Raw genomic sequence first — 27,165 nt, forward strand, 5'->3', positions numbered from 1 at the left:
TATACACTAAGCAAGTCATCTTTTTATTTTTTACATCTGTCTCAAATGTCTGGACACTTCCTATTATATTGAGATATACAATACATATGCCTTAGTATAACGCACTAGTACAAGTTGTTTTTTTCTATTTGTGGAGCTAATTTCATCTTTATGGTGTAGTGTAGTGGAGGCAAAGTAACTTTATTTTGTATCATAATGTATGTGAAATGTTTACATTCATCAAGCCCCCAGATACTTAATTTATTAAATTATTTTACATGTTTTATCTCACATGCTTTGTGCCATTTTCTTCTATGCATTTCACTATTAAATCAATGATCTTCCTAAATGTATATTGATGCTTTCAAAGGTTCATAATAATTTCTGCAAATCTGAACTTGCTAGTTCTTAGAAAAGTTCATCCGCTGAGGCTATGATGACATGTAATTACTGCAAACAGCTTATTTCTATTTGCATTTCCTACTGTTGAATGTGTAAAACCATACAGTAATTGACAAAAACAAAACAAAAAAACATGATAAATAGTCTTGTCCTGTGATGTAAAATAGAACAGTTATGGGGTGACTGAACAGTTGCACCTTATGTGAATGGTGTGGAAGGACTGCTGATGATACTGCATTATGGGAATACTTCCATGAACACGACAAACCACTGTCAAGTCATAATTTATTGATTTTATAAATATAAATACTACAAAAATAAGTTATATAAGTACATAAATAGTATAGTACATTACAATAAATAAGGATAACTTAAGTGTTGATACATGTAGTCGTGGGTCACTCAGGGTACTCAAGTATATCGTTAGCACGTTGAGCAATGGCTTCCAGCAACTCCAGTACAGGTTCCGTGTTGTTATCATTGCTGCAGTTGGTATTGTTTTTCTGAAACAAAATAATTTTAGCATTTGAAATTTAAGTGCACAAGGATCTTGCTGAACAGGTAGAACTAAAATGTTTTGGAACAAGATGGACACCCAGGAGCATAAGCTTGACATTCCTGGTTGGCACAAAGGTGGTTTAAAGTCATAGCCAGGTATTTGAAATTTTGTGTATGAAGTCAGATTTCATAATGGACTGACCAGCCTGTCGAATAATAGTCATTCCTCCTTACCGCTTTGTTGTACTGTGCCAAGACTCTGGTGATTTTCCAATCAGTGATTCCTTCAGTCACATTGCTAATGTTTCTCAAACTCATCTCAGCCAAACAGAAGGGTTTATCCTGAGATGAGAAAGACACAATAGTGGTGTTAGGACAGAATTAGACAAAAGGCAGCAGCAAAGCTCTATATTGCAAATGTACACCTGCTACATATTGCTGTTATGAAGACTCTGCAAGCCCCAAGAAAAGTCTGGAAATTGCAGATACAATGTCTGAAAAAAGAACATTACATGGCTAGGATAAGAACAATACGTTTTTAAATGTTTCTAACATACCTTCATGGTGCCATTCTCCATTATCAATGGCACATTTATGCCCACCAGTTCCTATGACAAGATCAGAATGTCATTATATAAAGCATTTGGCACGTTAGTAATGTAAGAGCATTTACATTTATCCAAAAAAGAAACTCAAATATAGTTTTATACTTGTCTTACCGCATATTTCTTCCTTCCTTCTTCTCTGATTTCTTTCAGCCACACTGTCACTGACTTTTCATCAGCTGGAGTTGATGTAATTGATTTTGCGTAGAGCATCTCACACAGCATCATAAATGCAAGACAGAAGATACAAACAGTCTTCATGGCTTTGAAGTACAATGTGGGCAAACACTGTCAGGTTGAGGTGGAAAGTTGAATAACTTCCAAACTCAAACACTTGCTACTTATACTGTCACCAAATGCTGACACTCAGATCGCTGACATCCTGAAGACATATTGCATACACGTCAGAGTCAATCTATGTTCCGAAAGCCTAATAAGGACCAGGAAGGACCTGCAATCAGCAGGTATCAAACGGAAAGTTGATGTCTTTATCTGTTTGACAACCAAAAATTACACTTAGTGTGTAACCTCCTTCTTTATCTATTACCAAGCAACTACCTCTTAATCACTGTGATCTGAGTCAGTAAAACCTTCACCAAGAAGTGCTGGTCTTATTCTTACAGAGTGTCAAACCTCACTGAACACACTTCATCTGATATGTGTAAGGACGAGGAAGGACGGACGGGAGATGGAGGAGTATGGCAATGACATTACTTACCATCTAATGAAAGACTAATCTTATGTGATTTCATGATGAAGGCATTAGGGGTGTAACGATCCATCGATCAGATCGATTCAATGATCAACGATCCAATATCATCGATGCAAAGTGAAAACATCGATACATAATCATCATCTTTAAGATACGCCTTTATTTTGAAATTCCCATGGCACGTCTGTGTCACAATTTCCGTCCAAGCGCACCTCCTTCCTCAACATTCAAACGATGCTAGCGGCTAGCGCCAGGTAGATAATGGCAAGCAGCCAAGAAAAAGAGACAATGAGGATATTTACTCCCCTCTCAGGAATAAATCAGCGGAGTGGAAATATTTTGGATTTCGGAGAAAAGACGGGTCAACGGACAAAGCGCATACTATATGCAAAAATGCCATTACGAGATAAAATACTCAGGAAACACGACGAACCTGGCTGGGCACCTAAAGAATAAACACGGCATTGCCCCCGTGCTAGCGCTAGCGTTAACGTGTCAGATGCCTGCTCACCAGCCTTGACCAGCTTTTTTCCGCAAAAACTGAACTATAACTCTAAAACAGCGATGAGTATCACAGCTGTCATTTCATATTTCATTTGCAAAGACATGAGGCCTTACAGTGTTGTCTAGAACGACGGTTTTCGTGAGCTACTGCATACTCTGGAGCCGAAATATGCAATCCCATCGAGACAGCACTTAAGTGAAATTTGCATACCGAGTCTGTACAATCAAGTTAAAGGTGAGGTTAAACGTGGGTTAATGAACGCAGAACGAGTCGCTATCACTACAGATGGATGGACGTCATGTACAACAGAAGCCTATGTAACTGTGACCGTTCAGAACGCAGCGTTTTGTCTCCTGAACATGTCTTATCAGTCGGGTTTTTTTTTAAGAAAAACCCCTCAAAGAAGAACACTGAAGGACATACTTGACTGTTGTAGAGATCCCATAGTAAGCTATGATACAAGCCAATGAGCTGTCATCAAACTACTGATGATGATTACATGCAAAGGACTTTGTTAAAGTATTTTACTTGTACAATATGCACTAAGAACATGTGGAATTGTTTACATTTGCTTTGTTCTAACAACTGAAATTTCTTATTTTGATTTGGTTAAGAAAAATGTATATCCCAAGGTGTAGTGGATAGCTATGATGCAGGAAGACTGTACTGCATTTGCACTTAAAAGTATAGGTTAAGTGGTGACCTTGGTTATTACTAAGTTCTAACTGTTAAAAATATATTGTTTGAGACTCTAAATATGAGTGATGGTTTACACAAAAATCCTGCTTTAATGTATAAAAATGGGAACTTAAAGTTCTTTCAGTTTTCTTTTATAGGATGTGAAAATTTTAAAGCTCAATGGGCCTCATTCACGAAACGTGCGTACGATCAGATTTGATCTTAAAGTGTACTTACGAACGTTTCCACGAACATTTCGGCATTCATCATTTTTTTTCTTACCTGAATTTGTTCTTTGGTACGATCAAAATCTACGTGTGTTTGGAAACATGCGTGGGGCATTAAGCATGAAGTGGTTTCTGCTTAAAATGCCTTATTCTTTAAGGGAAATCTATTAAAGCAGTCCCAGACCTCATATCAACACCAAATGTGTTTCAGGCCATTTGTAAGCCTGGTGATAATAACCATATTAACAAAGCTAGGCCGATATGAACAAATTCATAGGCAATTCTATTCAATTGGAAACATGAATGATTAAAGTGATTAATTAGTATCGTATATATATTATCATATTATATTATTATGTATTGATCAATAAAGTTCTATCTTATCTTACCACAGGAGCAATAGACTGTGCACATCAAAGCACCGTCTCCAAACCGTCTCCACCGTCTCCTATTTAAATCGCAAACAATAACACACCATAAACATTCAATTAATTTGTGACGCCAACCTAAACCTCCTACATGTGGTTTCCAGCTGTCCAGGAGGGATCCACGACTCGTTGGTGCTGCAGAACAGCAGGGTGTCGTGCGTCTTGAGCAGGTGCTGCTGGAGACGCACGGCGCATTTAGGACTGAATGGAAGTTAAATTAACCAGAGTCTCAAGACTAACTAGTTTGTCTCTAGGTGATAGAGGTTATGCCTTGACCACATTGCTAATGACACACCTGATAAACCTTCAGACCCCTCAGCAGAGATCATATAATTATCATACCTGCACTCGCTCCGCCACAGAGCGCAGCATACTGAGCTGGAAGGCTGTGATGAGTTTGGACACCGCAGGAAGAAAGCTCCTGTCAAGAGCTACAGTCAAAACCAGCAATATTATTATAAAGCCTTAAGTCTGAGCTTACCATCAGATGGAGATGCTGCTTGAATTAAACCAGTGTCCAACTCCACTGATGACTGGACACCTGACAGCACAGTCTCCATATTATTTCCCCAAACATTTTGGCAGCGCCCTGCCGTCCGCCTGGAGCTAATAAACTGCATCTATTTGGAGTTAGACTATCACCCTCGCTTTTTAGATTCTAACTGTAAGTCAAACGGTTTCTTTTTAATTTAATTCAAGGTGTGTGTTTCTGATGTTGCAGCATTGACAGCATCAGTAATTTCTTTCCATGTTTTCTTTCTCAGTTGCTGTCACTCCACCGCTTACACTTTTAAAAAGTATATATATTTTTTTCTCTCACTCCCGAATACAACACTTGTATTTCAGAGTTTGAATTTTTCTTCTTGGGTCTGTTTGCCATTCTCCACTACTCCAGTAATGCTTTCCATTTGCGCACGACCCTTAAGACAGCAGACCTTTTATGGAGTTGCCAGGGCGTCTACCTGCTAATCAGCATCAACAGGCACGCGCATCCAATTAAGGAACAAGTGGCATTCATCATCAGATACACCTGGAATACGCAAAAATCGAGACTCTGCGCATGCTTCATGAATCCCACGTTGGTTTTGCGTAGGCATGTTTCTTAAGAACAAAAGTAAGAACAATTTAAGAAAAGTTTCGTGAATGAGGCCCATTATCTCTAAACCACTGAGCACACAGATAGAACCTTGTAAATCCAAGGTGATGAAGCATAGATGTGCATGGTTTATGTTCATAATTGAAAGGTCATCAAGGGCTCTTTAAATTAACTGATAAAAAACATTTGCACTTCAACATGAGAAATGTGGCACTTTATAGTGAACAACAGGAGGTCTATTTTTATTAAAAAGAATAGATTGTTTTTCATTTAAATGTCTGGAAGAGCTCCGAAATAAAATTGTCAAATCATATTTTAGTTGCTTTTTGTGAGTTGATATAAATGTAACTGATTGTGTTAAATGAGCATATGATATCGTCTCATATTGATCGCAGGCCCCTGAATTGAATCGAATCGAAATCGTATCGTGGCAGACTTTGTGATATCAGCAAATATTGTATCGTTGTCCAAAGAATCGATATAATATCGTATCCTGATGAAACTTGTGATTTACACCCCTAGAAGGCATAAAGAAAAACTGTCTGATACTGTACATATTCCCAATTTTCTAAAGTGTATTTTTATAATTCACGTTTTGCAAGAAAACTAAATCATTTTCTTAAATAGGCTGGGCCATCATTTACCATTGTATTAAAATATTGTGCAACCGAAATGCTTTATTCACACATATTGGTATATACACCAAGGAAAGTGACAAGAGTAGGCAGAGGCTAAAGGAGATATATATATATATATTTTTTTTTTGAGTCAAGCTATATCCCACACACAGCAGATAAGGTGGAGAAAAATGTGACTGACAGACATATTCCTGCCACTGTCACAGGTATACCACTTGGAAATATGAATTGCATTTATTACTAAGTCAGCTTCAGTTTTACTCCAAATGACTATGATTCAAGTTTACTGTTCCATGACCAGTTGGTAATTTTGTTTTTAAGACAAGTTCCCTCTTAAAAAAACCCCACAAGAATCCAGTTATTGTGTGTTTTTTTTTTATTCAAATAAAATAAATCCAAAAATACTGAAGACATTTTGAGAAAGGAGTTTCCTAAAATAGCAACATAGGAAGGTGGACTGTCTTGGATATATGATTACACACTTGGAGGAGTCATAGGCAGATAGGTTTATTAAGTAGTTACTGAACAAGGCTGATGATTGCATCAGTGAATGGTGGTGAGAAAAACAACAGGAAAGTATTCAGTAATACAAGCCAAACTTAGACAATACTTTGAGTTTTCCAAAAGCGAGACATATTTTTAGGATTTTTAGGACAATGCCATCATTTTGACATGTGGGTCCTGTCCTGCTCACCTTGATAGGAGTTAATAAATTTGCATTTTTCTGTTATTAATGTATCTGGTATGCACATTGGACAGACTTTATTATACAATAACCCCAAAACTCTTACAGATCTCCACATTAGGTGAAAATGCAACACTTTAACTCAATGCCATTTCGGTATACTTGTGTAGTGTAGCTGCACCACAAGACAACAGTTGAGGAAGAGCCCCCTCCTCAGGTAATGTTTGTAACTTCTATATGTGCAGCAACAGTTCATTTCAAGAGGCATAGCTAGTGGCCAGAAAGAGAAATGCTACAAATAGCCTTTATTTTGTTTTGTCAGTCTCTAAAAATCAAATAAACACGTGAGTTAAACTGCCCCGTCTTAACTGAGTTCACATAGTAGTGCCACATCTCCACAGAGAGCACCTGTGACATGTTATTAATATTTTGAGACCATAGTAGAGAATGGGGCAAACGATTTCCTCTTCCAAACCATACAGCACAGTCAATAATTTCATCGGCTTTGTGTTCTGCTTTGCAACGATAATTATCCCACGGAACCTGCAGATGCCTAACTGTTGCCCTGACATAACGGCCGTTAGCGTTTTGAGTCTGGGGAGCTCCGACTCACACGGGGAAGACAGGGGCAACAACATCGGCGAGAGCGCCTGTTTCTACATAAATAAATGAATGAATCAAAAATACAGTGCCTTTTACTTCCCACCAACGTATTTGCAAAGAATCCAGTTCCCTCTCGATCTAGACGAATCAATAAGCTCCACACAGCACGAGCCACTCAGAATGCAACAATGTCCGAAGCGGTCAACCAATAGGATTGCGCATAGGATTTGGGCTTGATGCGCCATTTTACTGCGTCCACAGCCATCCGGCAAGATGGTCCCCTTGCTTTGTCTCCCCTGACCGGAGTTGTTTCAATATTCAATGTTTTTTCTTGTTTCCGTGCCATCGAAAATTTGAAAATCGAATTGCATTGGGTCGACCGTACCACAATTTATACGTGTCTCTATCAATCAAGAAATGACGACTGAGAAAAGCAGGTATGAACAGCACCCAAGCTGTTTGTTTAGACAAGCCAATTTTGCATTGATCACTGTGCTAAGTTAGCTAGCGGCTAACCTGGCCATGAGTGACTGCTAGTTACCTCGGTTAGCTGAGTATAGCTGCGCAGCCGGCAAATTGTATTTCCTCAACCCGCAGATTCAGATGTGCATCTGCGTATTGTAATATTTGGTAATGTATCAAGCTAGTTGTGAGATGCATTGTTGTGTAAAATGCAATTACGTGGTTAGCAACTGACAAGCAAAATCGCCGGTTTCCGAAATGATCGGAAAGCTAATGTAACTGTTAGCTATCAGTGAATGGTAAGTGTTGCTCTGCTAGCTTGGATGTTGCTAGTCAGTGCCAGCCCGCAGTTAGCTCGCTGGCTTATGCCATGGCATCGTCAGAGGGAGGGAAAGGCCTGTACATGCATTTTTCGGTGCATGCCTATGCATTGGACCATGCATGCACCGCCGAGATTGCAAGGTTGCTAGGGCAACGTGAGACGTCGGAAACCAGAAGTTCTGCAGCGAGGGCGGCAGCTAAAGCTGCTAACGTTAGCCAACTTGAACTTGACGTAGCCAGTAGTTAGCGTTATGTCAAAACATGGGAACCCTGCGTTGTTCGAGTGAAAGGACAAGCAAGCACTTACCTAGCTGCAAATGTAGAATCATGTGTTGCTTTTGATGTGAGTAGGCTCTTTCTTGTTGAAGCGACGGGTAGGATGTTTGATAATAATAGGCCTGCCTGCTGTTGGCATGACTGAGCTGATAGATCAACAGCTTGTAGCGATCTAATCAGCACATTATGATGACGCAAAACGTCAATATAAACAGCGGCACAGCCCTCTCAACTAAGAATTGTATCCAAAATAAATACGAATAATTTACTTATAAAATACTCTGTAAATCGTAGCTATGAATGTTAATAACGCTAATGTAATATTGATGTATGTTGTTCCCCAGTGTTTAAATATTGCGGTGTTTGTGTATTTCTTTTGGAATAACGATGTAAATCTTAAACGTGCCTTGTAAGCTGTGAGCTGGCCAGTGACTACTGGGACAAAAGACAACAACAAAGAAACACATTTTCAATATATCCCCCTCTTTTGTCTTGGAGGGCATTTGTTATTACTGTAAAGGACAGAAGTCTTCTGGAACATATATTAACTTTAACATTCTTCTGCATGTTTTTATTCATACATAAAAATTGTTCACACAGTATAAGCCAAAAGTCAGTGTTTTGTTTATTCTTATGTGCAATTTTTTAAACAATCACAGATGAGATAAATGAAACGTTCCGATGAAATATTCTATAAGAGAAACTGAAATTTGTGGTATGCCATTTCCCCGACTTGCCTAGTTAGTGTTTTGATGTGTTGGTACCTGTGTTTAATTCTTGCTTGTCCTTCAGTGTAGTAGTAAATCCTGTAAAATCATTGTTTTAATTGAGATAATCATCATGAAGTTAGCCAGCAAAAACACAGTACACTGCATAGGCAAAAACATTTTTCCATGGGACATCATGAATTGTAAGTTTTTGCTCCTGCTTGGTAGATGGGCCTTTGTTACAGGCTTCAGATTCTGTGATTCAGATAAAACATAGTGCAACATTTTAATTTATTATGATGCCCGACATGATACAAATCTTGGAATTTCTTCCTAGGTAAAATGAGTACGGCTTCTTCTGAATCAAACCTAGACCAAATGGCAGAAATAGCAGAGGAGGTGAGTGTGGCCTCTTCGGCAGCCAAATGTATGTTGACTTTACAGCTTTATACATTGACCTTACTGTTAAAAAAAACACCTTGAAGCCACCTATTTTACTGATTTTGACAGTCATCTCTCACATTGCTATTTTTCTCTAAGTGTGAACCTGTTGCTGTTGTGGGATATACTTGATTGAAGCATTGAAGACTTAGTCAGTTTTTTTCTATAGGAGATTTTGTGTCGTTTGGATACATTTTCATGTTACTCAAATAACTTTTCTTTCCTCAGCCTGGTAGCTCAACAGAAACTATGAAGCCCTCCTCTTCTCGTACTAAGAGGTGAGGTGTAATTTTCTTAGATGCAGCTGTAAATGTTTTCTTTGCATTCGTGTGTTCTTCGAAGAGGTCCCCATACTCTCAGATGCAGCTTAACAAGACACTAAAACATTGTTCTAACACATTTTAGGAAGCCTGCTGCTGTAGCTAAGCACACTGGATTGAATGAATCAGACACCTCAGAGGGGAGTGAAAATGAAGGTGCCAGTTCTGACAATCCTTCAGAAGGTAACGTGGACAGCTTGTCTAAAGGTATGAACTGTGAGGGGACCCGGTGGTTTTGATCAAGATTCTGTTGATGTTGAATAGGATGCTTATTTTGGGAGACTTTTGTGTTGTTTTTGTCTCCAGGCACATTAGTGATGAGGCCAGCTGGGAATGAAAATAAAGGCGCTATGAAGCTGCGAGTGGATTTCAAACACAAATGCGCAGGTAATTTTATTTCATTATTTGGGAACTGAACATGTATTCTGTTTGGCATGTAGGTGTTCAAAACCATAATGCATAGAATTTTAATATAGTCGAAGTAATACATATCAAAGTAATGACTAATTTAGTCAGTGAGAACAAAGTGAAAGTCAGCACGTGACACTTATTGGTTTGTTTCTCTCTGTCCATTATCACAGATGATACCCTGCAGAAGAAGGTAAACTGCACTGCTTGTGGACAGCAAGTAAACCAATTTCAGCGCAACTCAGTGTATGAGCATCCTGTGCTCAAAGTGCTTATTTGCAAGGTAGGATTTTCCTATGTATTGCCTGCATAACAAGTAGTTTCTATGGCAATTACGATGAAGTCAATTAATGAAATGACACATTAACATTATTCAATTATTCTGTTTTCCATTTTTGCTATATTAATGCTTCATTTAATTTCCCCTGTCTCTAGTCGTGCTACAGGTATTACACAAGTGATGACATAAGCAGAGATTCAGATGGAATGGATGAGCAGTGCAGGTATGAAATTTTACGTGGGAACTGACCAACAATTCCCTCTAAAACTACTGGCTTCCTTGATAATGTGAGCTAGATTGACTATAAGATGCACAACACATATAAGGAGCCACTTGGCTGAGCATCTCAAAAGAATATGACATGAGTTTGACCTTAATGGTTTTGACTTGAATTATTTGTTCTGTATTGAATGTACATGAAAGCTTGGTTTTGGTCACTTTCCAAGGATGTAAATTAACAACAAAGGTTGCTAATAATTGTAATGCCTCTTTTTGAGAGTAACATTTTATTTAACGTTGAAATAAACATTTTCTGACCACTTTTAAATGTATTTTTAATTTGTCATTACGTTTTAATTTTTGGCAGACTTTTTGGCTCATCTTTACCAAAAGTGCCAATAATTCTGTAGACCATAGTCTAATCTAACTATTTGAAATGTTGAAGACCTCAATTAACTGTAACTGTAAAACTCTGTTGAACTCTACCTCGCCAGGTGGTGTGCTGAAGGGGGCAAGCTCATTTGCTGTGACTACTGCAACAACGCTTTTTGCAAGAAGTGCATCCTGCGCAACTTGGGCAGGAAGGAGTTGTCGGTCATCACTGATGAGAACTCAAAGTGGCACTGCTATGTCTGCAGCTCAGAGCCCCTCCAGGATCTGATCTCCAAATGCAACCGCATCATGGAAAAACTAGAACAGGTGTGGCGGAAGCAACGGAAAACGTATAAAAGCCAGGAGCATGGCAAGCGACACAAGGACAAGGAAGTCAAAGGGCACAAAACGGTTGTCAATGGGAAGGAACACTCAGAAGGCTCAGGGACCATGACATTCTCTTACAAAAAGCTGCAGGTACCCAAAGAACTTGTAAAGAAAGCGAAAAAGCTTGTTGAAACTACAGCGGGACTGAATAATACGTTCATCCAGTTTATCCAGCAGGCAACAGAGGAGCAGGGAGATAATTCTATCAGGTATCGGCATTTGAAAGCCTTCAAAGCTGTACTATCTGATTTGAGAAAGGCCCACAATGCTTTGGAGGAGGCTTTGGAGCCTGAGTTCAGAAGCATGGAGTTGCAGAATGGTAATGAAGGGCTACATATTCTTAGAAAAAGCACTGATGCAGTTGCCCCTGTCGCTGGTGGCCATGTGGACAGTGTGGCTGCTGCAGCTGAGGAGGCTGATCCAGCTGAGGAGCAGGACGTGGATAATGACCGAGTGTCAGATGAGGCAGAAACAAAAGAAGGCCAAACAGATACTGACGCAACCAAAGCAACAGTTAAATCTGAAGACTGTGACGGTGGGCCAGTTTCATCTGGTGAAATGTCCCTAGATCACGACATTGTGTCCGTCCCCCCCTCGGTTCCTGAGGAGCTCTTTCAGATGGTGGAGAGTCTTGCAGATTCCTCCATGCTCTCACAAACTGACACTGAAGTTGTAACGGACACTGATGCAAAGTCAAATGGCAAGTCATCAGACTCTCAGCGCTCCCAACCCAAGGTGAAGAACCTCATCGTGAAACTCACTCCTGTGCCAGTCGTGACAACGCGTGGGTCAAGGTCCTCCAGGTCCAAAAACAAGGAAAAAGATGCAAAGGTGAAGAAGGAATGTGAAGAAGAATGCGAGGAGGAAGATGCTGCTGACGGAGCGGATGGAACCACAGGTGACAGCCCACCACCCAGCCGTCGTTCTAGTAGAGTGAAGACCACTCCCCTGAGGAAGCAGGCCGAAAACAAGGGCCAGGCAGATTCCTCTGAGTCCGACTCGGAAGAAGATGGTCAAGGTAAGGACAAGTCCTCCAAGAAATCCAGCAACAACAAGACGGAGGATGGGAAGCAGACCAAGGCTTCTTTGTCAGAGATAAAAACGGTGGACTCCGACTCGGACGAAATTCCTAACATACTGCTACAAACAGCTGCAGCAGGGCACAGCTCTGATGAGAATCAGGGAAGCAAGAGCGTTAGAAAGTGTTTGTTTAAGCTGAACAAGACATCCTCACAGGATAAAGAGAAGGCATCCAAACGCAAAAGGAAGTCTGACTCCTCAGGCTCAGACTTTGAGAAAAAAAGCAAGAAGGCCTCCAAGAAGAAGAAGCAGAATGGCTCGGACTCCTCCAATGTTGACTCTGACCTGGAAAAGGATATGAAGAGTCTGAGCAAAGTGGGGTCAGGGAAGAGGAGGTCTGGCCGGGTAAAGAAACAGGATGAAGCGAAAAAGGAAGACAAATGCTCTCCCGAGAGCAAAGCAGGGGAGCAGAAGAGGTCCTATGAAAAGAAACGGAAGGGAAGGAAAACCAAAGCAGCCTCCAAGCAGCCGTTGTCCTCCTCCAGTGAGGATGAGGAGGAGAAGGAAGCCGAAGGTGACTCTGGAGAGGACAGTGACCAGCAGAAGATCAAACCCATTGTGGAGGAGAATGTGGTGGCAGGAAGTGGAACTTTCCATCAGTCCTCAGGTAGTTTAGTTTTATCAGTCAGGAGAGTACGGTGGTATTCAGCTTGACACGTGGCTAGTTACCACAATTTAGCCAGCCAAACTCTTAATAAATCATTGAGTTTTTGTTTTAACATATGTACTATTTTGTTGTGTAGGAGATGAAGTTGATGGTAAAGAGGAAGACTCTCAGGCTTGTGAAGATGATGATGATGCTGAAAACAGGTACATACAAAAGAATAAATCCCAACTATATTCTCGAACATCTCCACTTGATTTTTTTTTTTTTTGCCAAAAAGCAGGTAATGCTTGAAGCAGCTCTTGATTAATATGTGACTAATGTGAATCAACAACTTTTTTTTTTTTTTTTTTTGGCTTTGCTTCCTACAGAATCGCAAAGAAAATGCTCCTTGCCCAAATAAAGTCCAACTACTCTTCTGGAGCAGAGAGCTCCTCTGATAATGAAGAAGCAGATAAGGAAGACAAGGAGTCCTCCAAGAAAGCGAAAAAGGAGGATGAAGAACAGGAAGGTAACATACCTTTACTAAATATGCGCGGACACAGAAGTGACTATGTTTTGTACTGTCTCTGAAACAATTTCTTGTCCTCTTCTTGCAGATAATGAGGACGATTCAGACGACTCAGGTTCTGATATAGAAGTGAAGAAACGTGGCCGACGTCACCGCTTACTTCGGCATAAACTCTCCTTGAGTGAGGGTGAATCAGGAGAGGAGAAACCTGCCAATAAAGACAAGAACAATAAGGAGACCAAGAAAAAGACAAGGCGGAAAGGTTGATCTGAGTTTTTACTTTGGTGTGTGCGCATGCAATGATGTCTGTAAATTTATGGGTGAAGAGATTAGGAGTTCTATGTAAGGTTGGCAACTGACCTTTTGGTATCTTTCTTTCTCGCTTCTTATTTGCCTGGTAGTGGGTAGTGATGACTCTGCAGACTCAGACTTTGAGAAGTCCGAGTCCAGCGAAGAGTCGGAGATGAGCGAGGAGCTTAGTGGATCAGAGAAAGAGGGGAAACGTCGAAAGACCAGGTGAGGAGAGAGAACCCCATCCAATTAATGCCGGTAATCTATTCCACTGTCACTGGCTGTGGATTGATCTCCTGCCCTTGCTTAGATGGATCTTATTTTGTGTCTGTAGAGCTGCTAAGAAGAAGGATGAGGAGAAACAGAGGAGTTACCAGCAGAAGAAGAAGCGACGCCGGATCAAAGTTCAGGATTCCTCCTCCAGCAATGAGAAGGTATTTGGATTGCAGTGCACCTAGCAGCCGTCCTGCACTAACCCGGAGTTTCTACCTTTTTTCCATTGCAAGATTTGCTAGACGGAGGTGATGGAACCACATAACCTTTGCTAGTCAAGTCATGCGTGACACATTTAAAATGTGTTTGAACGTACCCCTGGAGTGTGTTGTGGATGATTGAGGACAGAAGTCAGTCATAGAGTTGCTAGGTGACTGATCACTGCAAGTGAGTGTTTGACCTAAGGGCGGAAGATCAGAGGGTTGAACTTAATGTGTGTTTTCCAGAGTGGAGAGGAGGATGGCGAAGACGAAGATGATGACGCGAAGGACACCCCCAAAGGCCGCAAAAAGATCCGCAAAATCCTGAAGGATGACAAGCTGCGGACAGAAACAAGGGATGCTCTGAAAGAAGAGGAGGACAGGAGGAAACGTATTGCAGAGAGAGAGGCACTGAGGGAGAAACTCAGAGAGGTAAAAATGAGCTGTCTCATAGTGTGGTTAATGTGAAGCCCTGAACTATTACATTCAATAGACACTAGGGATGACGTGCAGTCTGTTTTCTTTTAAATATCACATATTATCCTTTCTATTAATTAACTTGTGTGTAACAGTGGCAGTAGTAGTTGCAGCTGGAGTGCTAATTACACTGTTATCACTAACTTAGGAGGGGTTACATGATTACATGAAACACCCACTCAGAGGGGAAGGTGAGGAAAATGAAAAAGATGGCTTGTGCTGCTGCACCTGTTTGGCAGTTGTTTGCAAGCTTTGCAGAAAAAAGGTTTTAGCAAAGGATGTAAATACAAGGATCAAATGCACAGCGCTTTCCACTGATGTCCAGAGTCGCACAAAAAACTTGAATACATGTGCAGCAAATGCTGCCTCAGTACGCTGGGGAATGTATTGACCCCATTTCCACACAGCCGGACAAAGTCACCAGGCTTGTCTTTTTGTCCAGAAACCTAGAGGTATACTATAGCCTATATTAGAATCTTTTTATACATGTTTTTTTTGGGGGTTTTTTTCTCTCGAGTAATATGACTCCTCATACTTATATTTCCATGAACATTATTTCTGCGTGACGTCCATAATGTTTTATCCAAGCTTGATTTGGATGACTACACTCATCAAGAATATGAAAATATATGTTTCTGCTCTCATTTTGAATTAATCAAAAGAGCCTATGAGTTAGGCTATGTCATTTGTTGTTGGATTCATATAATTGTTGGATTCATATAATTTAAAATTCATTGTCACCGTAGTGTTGACTATATTAGACTATGTGCACTCATGTAAATATTGGACTAGATGAACTTTATGAAGCATAGGCTGACATTAGGCCCACTTATTGCTTTGAGATAAAACTCTGTGACAGTGTAACCTGCTGACAGCACACGATGTAGCAGAAATTTGGTATCTGCAATAACAAAAGCATTATGACAGACTTACACCCTGGGACATTGTTTTCACAATTCCATGATCAAATTGTATATATCCCCATGATATGAAAAAAACGATATCCCCCAACCCTAGTCGACACTGTAATTAAACATTGGGGAAAAGTTGACATTCCTTTCAAACTGAACCTGACCTCTTTTTCACGCTCTTCCCCTCTCCCTCTCTCTGATCCTCCCTCAGGTGATTGTGGTGAAGGAGTCTTCCCAGGTGACCTGTCCTATCACTACCAAGCTGGTGCTGGACGAGGATGAGGAGACCAAGGAGCCCATGGTGCAGGTGCACAAGAACCTGGTCACTAAGCTCAAGCCTCACCAGGTCGATGGTAAGGACCAAGACAAGTGATTTCACTCCCATCCATGTGAACTCGGTCACTAACAAGCTATAGGGTTTAACAACCATATTGGTTAAGAAGATACAGCCTATATGTGAAAATGAGATTCTGCTCTGTAGTGGACTAACGCCCCTCTCTCTTTGCCGCCTGTTTCAGGAGTGCAGTTCATCTGGGACTGCTGCTGTGAGTCGATGAAGAAGACTGAGTTGTCTTCTGGCTCTGGCTGCATCCTGGCCCACTGTATGGGCCTTGGGAAAACCCTGCAGGTGAGGAGAGCAGCAAGACCTCCTGTCGTTCCTACTGCCTTCTCCCCCTCTCTTTTCTCACAGCTGTTACCTTGCAAGTTTGAAGACCAGTGTCACTGAAATTAATGTTGGAAATGAGGTTATCTATGGATAGCCGCTGAAAAGTCTTCTATTTGTCAACAGTAGGCCTACACATCAAAAAGAGGGACACAAGTACCCTATATGGCACATTAATGTTCCTCACGGTACAACTTGAGTTGCTTATGGAAAAATAAGCAAAACTAGATTGTGTAGATGTGTAAATTGTGTTCACGTACACATAGGTAAATATAGATGGGCGCAACACAACAGGCAGACAGCGGGCGGAACAAGAACGGATCTGGAGTAGCTGCTTAAAATGCCGCGCTGCAACTGTCTCACACTTCTTCCCTGTGTCTGACTGTTGTTCTCTTTTTGCGCTGTAGGTGGTGACATTCCTTCACACTTTACTGCTGTGTGAGAAGCTCAACTTCACCACGGCGCTGGTGGTTTGTCCCCTGAACACCGTCCTGAATTGGCTCAACGAGTTTGAGAAGTGGCAGGAAGGAATGAAGGATGATGAGAGTTTAGAGGTAAAGAGTGTGTATTGTAACCTTTCCGGTTGTTCCCACTTATCAGGGATGTGTTTTTTGTTTTTTTTCATTTTTCTTTCTTTTTTTTCATTTTTTTTGGGCACACAACTTTAAAGAGATTTTTTTTGTTTGTTTGTTTTTTATGTGCCTCATCACATGCCTTACAACCGTTCTTTTCTTTTTAGAGAAGTCTGTTCTGTGTTTGTGTATGTGTCATAAAACACCAAACATACCCAGAGATAGGATGCAAACCCTGTCTCTGGGTATGTTTGGTGTTTTATCTCCCTATCTGAGGATGGTACAATTATACTGTGAGTAAAATCACAGTTTCACAATTTTATGATAATTATACGGTAGTTTAATTTTACAACACTAAGGTCCTGCAAAAAAAAGACATGTACTACTATATTGATAACACATTTAAATATGATGGAAAAATATGATCAAAAGCATTTATCGAATCGAAAAATTCAAAAACTAATGGTAAAGTAAATAAATGTTGGATTCGGCTGTATTCTCATTTAATTTTTAGAAGTGTGCCCACGCTTTCGAACACTTGTGTCGATCTGTCATGTTGACAAATACACTGGGAAGTGGGGACTGGGGACACAAGCGTATGACATGAAAATTGAAAATATGAAAATTCATTCGATTTAGGGATTAACAAATCTGGGTATTTTGCTGACTTTTAACCAGTTCTAAACAGAACCTAGCAACAGAACCCAACCGTAATCTCAACTGACCGCTACTTTGTTGATTGTGACAATTTTATATTTAATCCCCTACCAGCTTTATGTTTCATTAAGCAACTTCCCACCAAACTTTTCTTTTATTACCTTGACTTGAACATGCAAGGATGGATGGTGACACGGAAGATGCTGTAGCAAGTTAGATGTATTTGACACATTGGCAGCCACTTTTTGTCGGCATCTTTTGCAAATTGAGTCATCAGTCATCTTCAGCAACCCCCTGGCCATTTCTGAGGAATCCAAAATGCTCCCACATTGCTGGTGCTTTTTGATGGATAAAAGGCTGGGGTGTTGTCTCCTGCCCAGAGATTCTGATATGCGATTGCATGGTGTGTTGATCTTTGGTGTGTTTGCCAGGTGACTGAGCTGGCCACAGTGAAGAGGCCACAAGAGCGAGCCTATGCCCTCCAGCGTTGGCAGGAGGACGGGGGCGTCATGATCATTGGCTACGAGATGTACCGAAACCTCACCCAGGGCAGGAACATCAAGAGCAAGAAGCTCAAAGAGATCTTTCAGAAGTCACTGGTAGATCCAGGTACAGCACTGTGTAATGAGGCGGAACACAAACAGTCAACCGCTCAGTCGTTAGACCGGTGACCAGATCATCCCCTCTAAAGAGTGACGATCTCTTTCTCTTAAACATTTCTCCTCCGTTTCTCTAAGTGCTAGGTTTATTTTGCTCTTTCTCTTTCTCCAGGCCCAGACTTTGTGATCTGTGATGAAGGTCACATCCTGAAGAACGAGTCGTCTGCCGTGTCCAAAGCAATGAACTCTATCAGGACGAGGAGGAGGGTTATCCTGACTGGAACGCCTCTGCAGAACAACCTCATAGAGTGTGAGTCTCATCGTGAACCCCATATCGCATATCGAATTGTATCGTGAGATAAGCATATCGTCCCATCCCTAGTGCAATAGAAATAATTTTCGACAAAGCTTGTGCATGATTTTGGACATGTTCACTGCTTGTTAAACACTGCACCTGCAAATGATTCTGACTCCAATCGCCGTCCCCCCTCCCAGACCACTGCATGGTGAACTTCATCAAGGAGAACCTGCTTGGGTCAGTTAAGGAGTTCAGGAACCGCTTCATTAACCCCATCCAGAACGGCCAGTGCGCCGACTCCACGCTGCACGACGTCCGGATCATGAAGAAGAGGGCTCACATCCTCTATGAGATGCTGGCCGGGTGTGTCCAGGTAACCTACTGGCTTAAAGAACTATTGACCTTTTTCAATTGTTGTTGTTCATCTCTTCAAACTGGAGGGGAGTGTGGCACCACAAAGAGGGATTTTTCTGTTTCCTTCCCACAGAGGAAAGACTACACGGCGCTCACCAAGTTCCTGCCTCCCAAGCACGAGTATGTGTTGTCAGTGAGAGTGACCCCGATCCAGTGTAAACTCTACAGATACTACCTGGAGCACTTCACAGGTGAGAGCCCTCCCGCAGAGAAATGGCTCCAAGGTGGAATTTTGAACATTATTATGAAGGTTTGCCAGTCTTTTCTTTTGAAAATGCTCCCTTGACTGGATGTCATTCACGTGGACCTGAGTTTTAGATAAATGGAAGCTCTTTCTGTTCTCTCACTTTTACATGCCGCATTGTTAAGTCGTTTAGTGGTCTTGCCTCTCAGAATGTGGCCCGTGGGCAGGATGTGTGTGTGTGTGTGTCTGTGTGTGTGTGTGTGTGTGTGTGTGTAAGAGTGGCAGCTGGCAGAGTGCCGCAGGCGGGGTTTAAGCCCAGTTTCCCACGTCTCCCTCTCTAATGAAGAGCTCTGGGAGAGAGGGAACGGGGAGAGTGGGGGCATAAAGGAAAGGGAAAGAAAGATTGAGGGAGAGGGGGGCTAGAAGTTTTACACCAAAAGAGAAAACAAAGAACAGGAGAGCCGGTATGTGGAAAGAAAAAGTAGAAAGAGGAGTGCTGGGGGTTTGGTGGTATGTGCAGTGGCTCATTAGGCCGGGTTATCCTCAGGCCGCGCTGCTGATGTTGTGACTCTGGCTCTGGACCCCCAGGGTGGCGTCTTTGGACCCGAGACCACCAGTCACTCTTGGGTGCGGGGGGCGGTGGGAATGGCTAGACCCGCTTTTCATTGCTCCCTCCTTCATCTCTGCTCATGCGAACCCTGCTTGTTCATCTTAACTTCTGAACCCCCTGGGTCTGTGCAGGCCGCTCAGCTGGCACACACAGAAGGCACAGCATTACAATTTCAGCTACTGCCAGTTACTAATTTCACAAAGCTGCTAATTGAACAGATTAGAACAGACACTTTTTTTGTAGATTTGACACGAAGGGACACCGCTGACTCTGAAGCTTATCTCAGCTTCCAGACATTACCGAGGGAGGGGAGCCGGGGCTGCTTTTGTGATGAGGGACTATATAAATTGCTTGACTTCACCATCAGAAGAATGTCAGACATCACTGACATGCCTTGTTTTGTGTAGAAATATTGAGTTTACTTCTGTTTGTCCATGAACAGGGGGTTAGTGGCTGCACACACACAAAGATGAATGTTTCAGTTGGTGAAAGCGCTACATCTAACACATACTAGTCTGTTGCTGATACAAAAGAGTGTGAGGGAGCGGCTGCTGCTGGGAGCACGCTGTTGGCTGCTAAAGACACACACAAACGCACACACCCGTGTTTCCTTCTCAGACACTCTCCTCTCCCTTGTGTGCAGGTGTGGGGAACGCCTTGGAGGGGGGCCGGGGCCGCGCAGGGACCAAACTCTTCCAGGATTTCCAGATGCTCAGCAGAATCTGGACCCATCCCTGGTGCCTTCAGCTGGACTACATCAGTAAAGAAAACAAGGTAGGGGTGGGGAGACGAGAAGAGAAGAGAAGTGCGCGTGTCATTTCTCCTGATCCAAGTGTTATGTTGACCTACTACCGGTCAAAAGTTTGGACAGACCTGATTGAATGTTCTATGTTTTTCATTCTCTTAAGCCATTTTGATCTAAAGGCTTATGCTTAAATGCTTGAAATTTGTTTCTTAGACAAATATAAACAGTGAAGTTGATGCCCATGTATGAATTTCTTTCCAAAGCCTTTGCCTTTCCATCAAGGCAAAGGGCGGCTACTTTAAAGAATCTAAAATATAAGATAGTTTTGATTTGACACTTTTTTGGTCACTGCATAATTCCATTTGTGTTATTTCATTGTTTTGTTTAGTTCTTTACTATTATTCTAAAATGTGGAAAATAGCAGAAATAAAGAAAAATGTGGTGTGTGCAAATTTTGACTGGTAGTGTGTATCACTACCCAGTCGAGCCTAACGTGTGCGCTCTGCTGCAGGGTTACTTCGATGAGGACAGTATGGAAGAGTTCATCGCCTCGGAGACGGAAGAATCCTCCATGAGTCTGAGCTCTGAGGACGAGAAGCTGAAAAAGTAAAAGACCTAAGCGTCACTTTCCTTCTGTCTCCCCTTGTATACATTTATCCAGACGGGCCCCCAATTAACTGCCCTTGTCTCTCGCATCTTTTCCTCTCGCTGTCCCCGTCTCCGCCACCTCAACTTCTTCCTGATAGAAAAAAGAAGCGAGGGAAGGGGAAAAAGAAGGGGTCTGATGACTCGGATAGCGACGATCTGGAGGTGATCAAGGAGTGGAACACCAGCTCCCGGGGCGGGAACCCGGAGGGGCGGAACAGGGCAGAGCCTGAAGAAGAAGGTAAGTAGGGCGACAGCAGAAACTCCCCGATTGGACAAGCAATTATGTTCCTGAGGCTTACAAATTTTTGCCGTAGAGCGCATAGAGCGAAGAAAACAGAGGAGAAAAAGAAAATATTTGAATGTATCTCTGCTCCCAGATCTGCGTATGCACTTTAGCTGTGATGTTGCAGAGAATCCCGTCTATATAGAATAGTGAGGCTCGAGTTGGGAGGCTTGATTGCTCTGCTGCAGCTTGTTGTTGTCAGACTATACAGACTGATCTGAAGATTGATCCGTGGCTTTTGGCATCAACCAACAGTACGGCCCTCTGGCTCGGGCCCAGGGAGTCCCACTGCTGACTGGCACAAGGAGTTTGTCGTCGAGGCCGACTCCGAGATCCTGGAACATTCTGGAAAGATGGTGCTCCTCTTTGAGATCTTGCGCATGGCAGAGGAAGTAGACGATAAAGTGTAAGTGTGTCTATCAACTAATAGGACTGATCATATGAAGTAGATATGATATGAAGTTTAGATTTAATTTAGTTTTTTGTTTCCCAAAATGTAGGCGTAATCAGTTTTCAACCTTTTCTATAATGCAGTTGCATGGCTGTGTGACTGGATAGTGTTTGGGTTAATCACAGAGTGGCATGCCGCAGTGTGGTAAACTGACACTGCTGTATCTTCTTATCTTGTGTTCTGTCTTTCCCCTTCCTCAGGCTGGTGTTCAGCCAGTCTCTGATCTCTCTCGACCTGATTGAGGACTTCCTGGAACTGGCTGGCAGGGCTAAAGAGGAGGAGAAGGTCTCTCCGTACAAAGGTAGGTTTTGAGAATAGTTGGACATGGCCTTCTTTCTTCTCAGGATGTTCCCATTGTCTTCAGTAGACAAGTGAATCTGTGAACCTTATTACACTGAATGATACCGTACGGAACTACATTTGCCTATGACAAGCCTGCCCACTGCACGTTATGATTTGAAAGGCTGCTTTTGGTTTCATGATGTGCTAAAATTCGGCAAGCATTGTTTAATATTATAAGCCAGCTACTGACTTATGGAGCTTGGGGAGCTCAGTTGTCTGTCTTGAGGTTCATTCTTGCGGTTTTACACTGTAGTCTTTGAACTTACTAAACTGTGTGTGAGATATAAAGAATGCTAACATTAGCTTTGGAGAAGGCTGAAGTACTTTCATATGGAGATGCAGGTTTCACGCTCGTAAGACAGCCCACATGTAACATGTATTCCCGTACACACTGGTCCACTTATTACCGCTCCTACACGCACACACACACACACACACACATACACAGCCTCTGGCGTAAGGTCATGTTCCTAATTAAACTTGAGCAGCTGTTTTTGCTTTCATTTTGAAAATGATTAGACCTTGACTTTTTTATTCCACAAAAAAATGTTTGCTCAAGGGTTTGTAATTTGTAATGAAAAGATCACAGTGCTGTAATTGGAAACATACCGAAATGTTAGTTATGAAGGCTGGTGGGGGGGTTGGCCATCTTAAAAGGCTGAACACGGCTGGCCTCCATGCAACCACCTATCTGCTCATGCCCAACCTAAGTCCTTCATGTTTAAAACTGACGAGGAAAAGGCGTAGTCGATGGCGACAAGCGTGATATGAAGTCTTTGTGGAGGGGGATGGGTTGATGTTGACGCTGAATAGTCATAGCAGATGTCTTAACTGTGGCGTGTCTGTGGAAGGTGACGGCAAGTGGTTCAAGAACATTGACTACTATCGGCTGGATGGCTCCACCAGCGCCACCACCAGGAAGAAGTGGGCTGAAGATTTTAACGACTCCAGTAACACAAGGTAATCCCCCAATGTGCCTTTTATCAGCGAAAACAAACACAGAACCCCACATTTCCCAAACTTTTGAAATTTCAGTAGTGATGCTCAAAATTGAAAAGGTTCCATAGTGCATCTTAAAGCACAAGGGGTGCCGGACCTTACGTATCCTTTGATATCTCTCCTCCCGCCGCCATGTTTCCCAGAGGTCGTTTGTTCCTCATCTCGACGCGAGCCGGGTCCCTGGGCATCAACCTCGTGGCGGCCAACAGGGTCATCATCTTTGACGCGTCCTGGAACCCCTCCTACGACATCCAGAGTATCTTCAGGGTCTATCGCTTCGGCCAGGTCAAGACCGTCTTCGTCTACAGGTTCCTGGCCCAGGTGAGCTTCTCAATGAATGTGTGGCGTAAACAAATGTTCGTAAACACATATGTTCATTTCTGACGTCAAAAATTTCATAGCTTATAGGATCAGAAACAGTGTAATGTTTTGGACATATGGCAAGCTGACTCAATGAAAACCTCTTTCATGTGCTACTGGCAGCAAGAGGCGAGTATTAAGCACCTCAGTCATGAAATACACACTTTGTTTGGATAAAAACTATGATTTATTTACACATGGTGAGGCCAGCAGTGTCATGCAGTCATAAGAACTTTCTATTAAACTATGAGGGCAATATTGAAATGTTATTTATGCTTGCTGTGCACTTTTACAGGTCCAGGTAAAATGCGTCACTTAAATCGACAATTGGATCGGTGATCAGCCAATCACACATTGACAAAATAGTTTATGGAATTGGCCTTGAAACATCTGATTGGTGCAACCCTAGTCTCTCCCAGTGCCTTCTATGAATGCACAGGCTACTAATAAAAGTTGCCTATGTTATTTCTTATGCAGGAAAACATTCTTTGACAGGCAAATGACCCACTGTTGATTCTCATAAATATACCCTTCATCGCTCTCTCTTTCTTGCCCTCCTCTCGTGTCCCGTCCCTCTCCTCAGGGTACGATGGAGGAGAAGATTTACGAGCGGCAGGTGACCAAGCAGTCCCTGTCATACCGGGTGGTGGACCAGCAGCAGATTGAGAGGCACTTCACCATGAACGAGCTCTCCGAGCTCTACAACTTCGAGCCGGACTTGCTGGATGACCCCTCGGAGAAGAAGAGCAAGAGAGCCACGCCCATGCTGCCCAAGGTTAGCTGTGTGTGTGTGTACATTTGTGCATGCCCATGCATGCATTTAAATGACTGAAGTGTACTTTTATGCTGGGCCAAGGCTCATTTTACAAATGCTTTTTTGGATAAATAAGAGGTATCATGTGGGTTTTGGTCGACCAGAATGAGATTTCACGCTGCTCTTTAGACTGATCTCTAAAGGATGTGCACAAGAACGGGCTAAAACCTGTTTGCTATTGTAGTTGTAAAATTCTCTTAATTTCCTTCAGCAGAAATGGCACCGAATGCCATTTTAAATGCCAAGCTTGTTTTTCCAAACCTGCCCCATGAAGTATGCACTTCCTTTTGAACTTAAGCGTTTCAATGATAAACCCTGTTATTTAGCCTTGTGGCCAGTCTGTATCCAGTTCAGCCTTTTCTTTTTTTTTGTATTGCTCCTCGTTTCCGTTTTCTCTCTCCACTCGTCTCTTCTCTCCTGAGTGCAGGTGCTGTGTCACTAGTTAGGGCCCCCCCCAGGCCCCCTGGGGTTTAATGAGAACACACAGCCCTTACATGGGCCATCCAACCGCACACAGCTGCACACATTTGTCTGTTTACTGCTATTTACTAAATAGTCTTCACATTGCAACACTGCTGTGGACCAGAGCTGCTGCCCCTCTCTGAACCTGCGCTCCTTTTTCTTTTCCCTTTTTTTTTTTTTTTCTTTCCCTCCTTGCTGTCCTTTCCTCCTCTCTTGCTCTCCGAATTACTCCTACCCCTTCCCGCTCCTTCCCTTTCTGCAGTCCTGGGGTTCATCCCGATAATCTGAAGTGGTTTTACCTCTTTGTTTTGGTTTGACTTGCGTTTCTCTGCAGAGATCTGTAAACAGAATGGATAAAAGCAACACTGTATTTCCAACTTGCTTGCTTTTTTCACTGGACAGACAAGAGGCCTCTCTGAGCACCTTGATGGAAAATCTGTTTTCCATCCGCAGCGTCGAAAGATCTTTATCGCGGTTCCCCTCATGGGTATTAATAGGTAGGAACACCGCATGAAGCCTCTCAACCTGCAGCCGATATCAACCCTGGTCCTCTCAACCTCCATATTCCCCAAACCACAAGTAGCCTGCTCTCAGCGCAGTGGAGCACAGTTGGAGATCTGAAGAGGAAAGATGTATTCATTGAGCCACAGCCTGTTAGATGTGTATGATCTTTAACGAGCCCAGTGACATTTATGTGACACAGTATTAAAAGATGGAGAGGCCGACAAGCGCTTTAACAAGCTGACCTGTTTTGGCCAGGGGGTTAACTATGATGTGGCAGCAGGACTGCAGTATTATGGAAGGAATTTGCCGTCTGGACTGATGTGAAGATGAGTCAGACACCCTCCATCACCTTCAGCCAAAAATGCTCTGCACAGGAGGAGAGAATGATTCGAGCCGTGGCAGAGGGATTTTTGTGCTTCCTCTCCTCATCTCCTCACACAGTAGAGCAGTGTCCTCTCAGCCAGAGAGGGCCTATTGCTTTAAAACTCAAGCCACACGGACCTTAGAGGCAACGGTTGATATTTGTGGTTGAGAAGCCAAATTTGTGTATTTTCTTATCTTTGTCTCTCATCGGCCTTCCTATGCAGAGCCTGGTAGAGGGGAGAAAATCAGTCAAGTCACCACATGGCTGTCTTTCCTCTTCTGTCACTCTACAGAGCGTGCCCTCCTCCTCCTCCTCCCCTAGTTAGCCTCCCTTAATGTCCTATTTCCGCTTAATCGTCGTCTCCCTCTCATCTTTCTCGCCCCGCACTCTACCCCTCACCTCGCCCTGTCCTGTCTCACGCCTTCCTTTCCACTTTTCCCCCTTGTGTCGGTACTCCTGTCCTGTGTTCCCCATCCGCCGTTACCCCCCTCCCCCTCCTCCCCCCCACCTCCCTTTCCGTCCTCCCCCTGCCATCTTCGGGACCATCTGTTACCCCCGACTCGCCGCCCTGCCTCTGAACGTTCAAAGCCAGCTCAGTAAAGTTGTTTTTCTTTTTCCCCCTCTGGTCTCCCCTGCCTGATGAAGGGTCATTATTTAAACCCCTCTCTTAAAGATGTCCCTCCGCTCTTCAGAGAAACTAATTGGAGACAAAGGAAGCAGGCGCACTTCCCCCTAATGACAAAGAAGGTTTCCGCGGCCCAGACATGAGATTTTACCCCTGCTACAACCCCCCCACCCCCTTCCTGTTCTTCATACTTGCGTCTAGCATGCGCCTACACGCACAACGGCCAGTGTGCATTTTTGTTAGTCAAATTTAATACAACTCCTGATGGATTCATCTCTTGCGCTGCCTGAGTATGTGTTGGTTTGTTGCATTAGACAATGTACACACTTGATGACATGCTGGCAGGCTGTGGGCGTACCTCACTGTGTGCGCTCTCAGCAGGCGATAGGTAGATATTGTGGTCATTAGGCCCTGTGTCAGGTACACTGAAAGGCTGCGGGGAGGCTACAGTAGAGCTACAGTAGAGACGGGAGCAGACTGGAGCAACAAGCCACACCATGCTTGTCTCATTAGGAAGTCACCTGGACCTTAAAAATCTACTCTTGGACTTTTATACTGTTATCTATCATTAATCTGTGATGTTCAGGTGCATTCCAGGAGTTATTTTGTGATGAAGTGTTGCAGTGTACCCACTTTCCCTCAACTTGCCTCGTCTACTTCCACTTCAGTTAGTGATTTCCCACGCTTCCCAGAATGCATTTCGACAACCCCCAGAGAACTCGCCTGATCTTGTTGCATTCATTGCGTGCAGGTGGAGAGGGCAATAACGAGTCAGCGATGGCATAGTAAGAACAAGAGAGCGAGTTTTTCCAAAAAAGCGAGAGTCACGCCCTTTACTCAAAACCCAATGTTTTGTGGCTGCAATGCGTTCTGGTCTATTGAGGCAACTGGCGGTGGTGAAATTGGTCTCTCTGCCTCTTCTATGATGGATCTCACCATGTTTGATTGTTGGACGTCGGTGCAAAATGGTGAGT

General features: G+C 42.8%; 1 protein-coding gene and 1 long non-coding RNA gene across 5 annotated transcripts in view; one reads left to right on the forward strand and one right to left on the reverse strand.

Annotated features, from left to right (window-relative positions):
* Window positions 1-768: 768 nt before the first annotated feature.
* On the reverse strand, window positions 769-1,780 carry LOC144542470 (uncharacterized). The gene is made up of 4 exons (XR_013507273.1): window positions 1,599-1,780; window positions 1,437-1,487; window positions 1,114-1,221; window positions 769-884 (listed from the first exon to the last, which is right to left on the reverse strand). It is a non-coding gene; the product is annotated as an uncharacterized LOC144542470 (long non-coding RNA).
* A 5,537-nt stretch (window positions 1,781-7,317) lies between these two features.
* The window catches only part of atrx (ATRX chromatin remodeler), a 30,116-nt gene continuing 10,268 nt past the window's right edge, over window positions 7,318-27,165 (forward strand). Inside the window, exons 1-29 of one of the 4 annotated variants that reach the window (XM_071916952.2) lie at window positions 7,318-7,493; window positions 9,160-9,221; window positions 9,492-9,541; window positions 9,669-9,790; window positions 9,890-9,970; window positions 10,165-10,274; window positions 10,427-10,494; window positions 10,985-12,936; window positions 13,073-13,139; window positions 13,305-13,444; window positions 13,533-13,706; window positions 13,846-13,960; window positions 14,070-14,169; window positions 14,455-14,640; window positions 15,808-15,949; window positions 16,115-16,224; window positions 16,668-16,814; window positions 17,921-18,098; window positions 18,261-18,398; window positions 18,584-18,759; window positions 18,874-18,991; window positions 20,238-20,368; window positions 20,851-20,945; window positions 21,086-21,225; window positions 21,526-21,676; window positions 21,922-22,022; window positions 22,915-23,023; window positions 23,206-23,383; window positions 24,006-24,197. In XM_071916952.2, coding sequence (XP_071773053.1) covers window positions 9,165-9,221; window positions 9,492-9,541; window positions 9,669-9,790; window positions 9,890-9,970; window positions 10,165-10,274; window positions 10,427-10,494; window positions 10,985-12,936; window positions 13,073-13,139; window positions 13,305-13,444; window positions 13,533-13,706; window positions 13,846-13,960; window positions 14,070-14,169; window positions 14,455-14,640; window positions 15,808-15,949; window positions 16,115-16,224; window positions 16,668-16,814; window positions 17,921-18,098; window positions 18,261-18,398; window positions 18,584-18,759; window positions 18,874-18,991; window positions 20,238-20,368; window positions 20,851-20,945; window positions 21,086-21,225; window positions 21,526-21,676; window positions 21,922-22,022; window positions 22,915-23,023; window positions 23,206-23,383; window positions 24,006-24,197 — 5,328 coding nt within the window. In that variant the 5' untranslated portion in view covers window positions 7,318-7,493; window positions 9,160-9,164. Of the gene's footprint in view, window positions 7,494-8,146; window positions 8,183-9,159; window positions 9,222-9,491; window positions 9,542-9,668; window positions 9,791-9,889; window positions 9,971-10,164; window positions 10,275-10,426; window positions 10,495-10,984; window positions 12,937-13,072; window positions 13,140-13,304; window positions 13,445-13,532; window positions 13,707-13,845; window positions 13,961-14,069; window positions 14,170-14,454; window positions 14,641-15,807; window positions 15,950-16,114; window positions 16,225-16,667; window positions 16,815-17,920; window positions 18,099-18,260; window positions 18,399-18,583; window positions 18,760-18,873; window positions 18,992-20,237; window positions 20,369-20,850; window positions 20,946-21,085; window positions 21,226-21,525; window positions 21,677-21,921; window positions 22,023-22,914; window positions 23,024-23,205; window positions 23,384-24,005; window positions 24,198-27,165 lie in introns of those variants that run through there. The other 3 variants (XM_071916954.2, XM_071916953.2, XM_071916955.2) reach the window with 3 other exon arrangements.

Source organism: Centroberyx gerrardi, chromosome 16, assembly GCF_048128805.1.
Source record: "Centroberyx gerrardi isolate f3 chromosome 16, fCenGer3.hap1.cur.20231027, whole genome shotgun sequence".
NCBI classification, from domain to species: Eukaryota; Metazoa; Chordata; class Actinopteri; order Beryciformes; family Berycidae; genus Centroberyx; species Centroberyx gerrardi.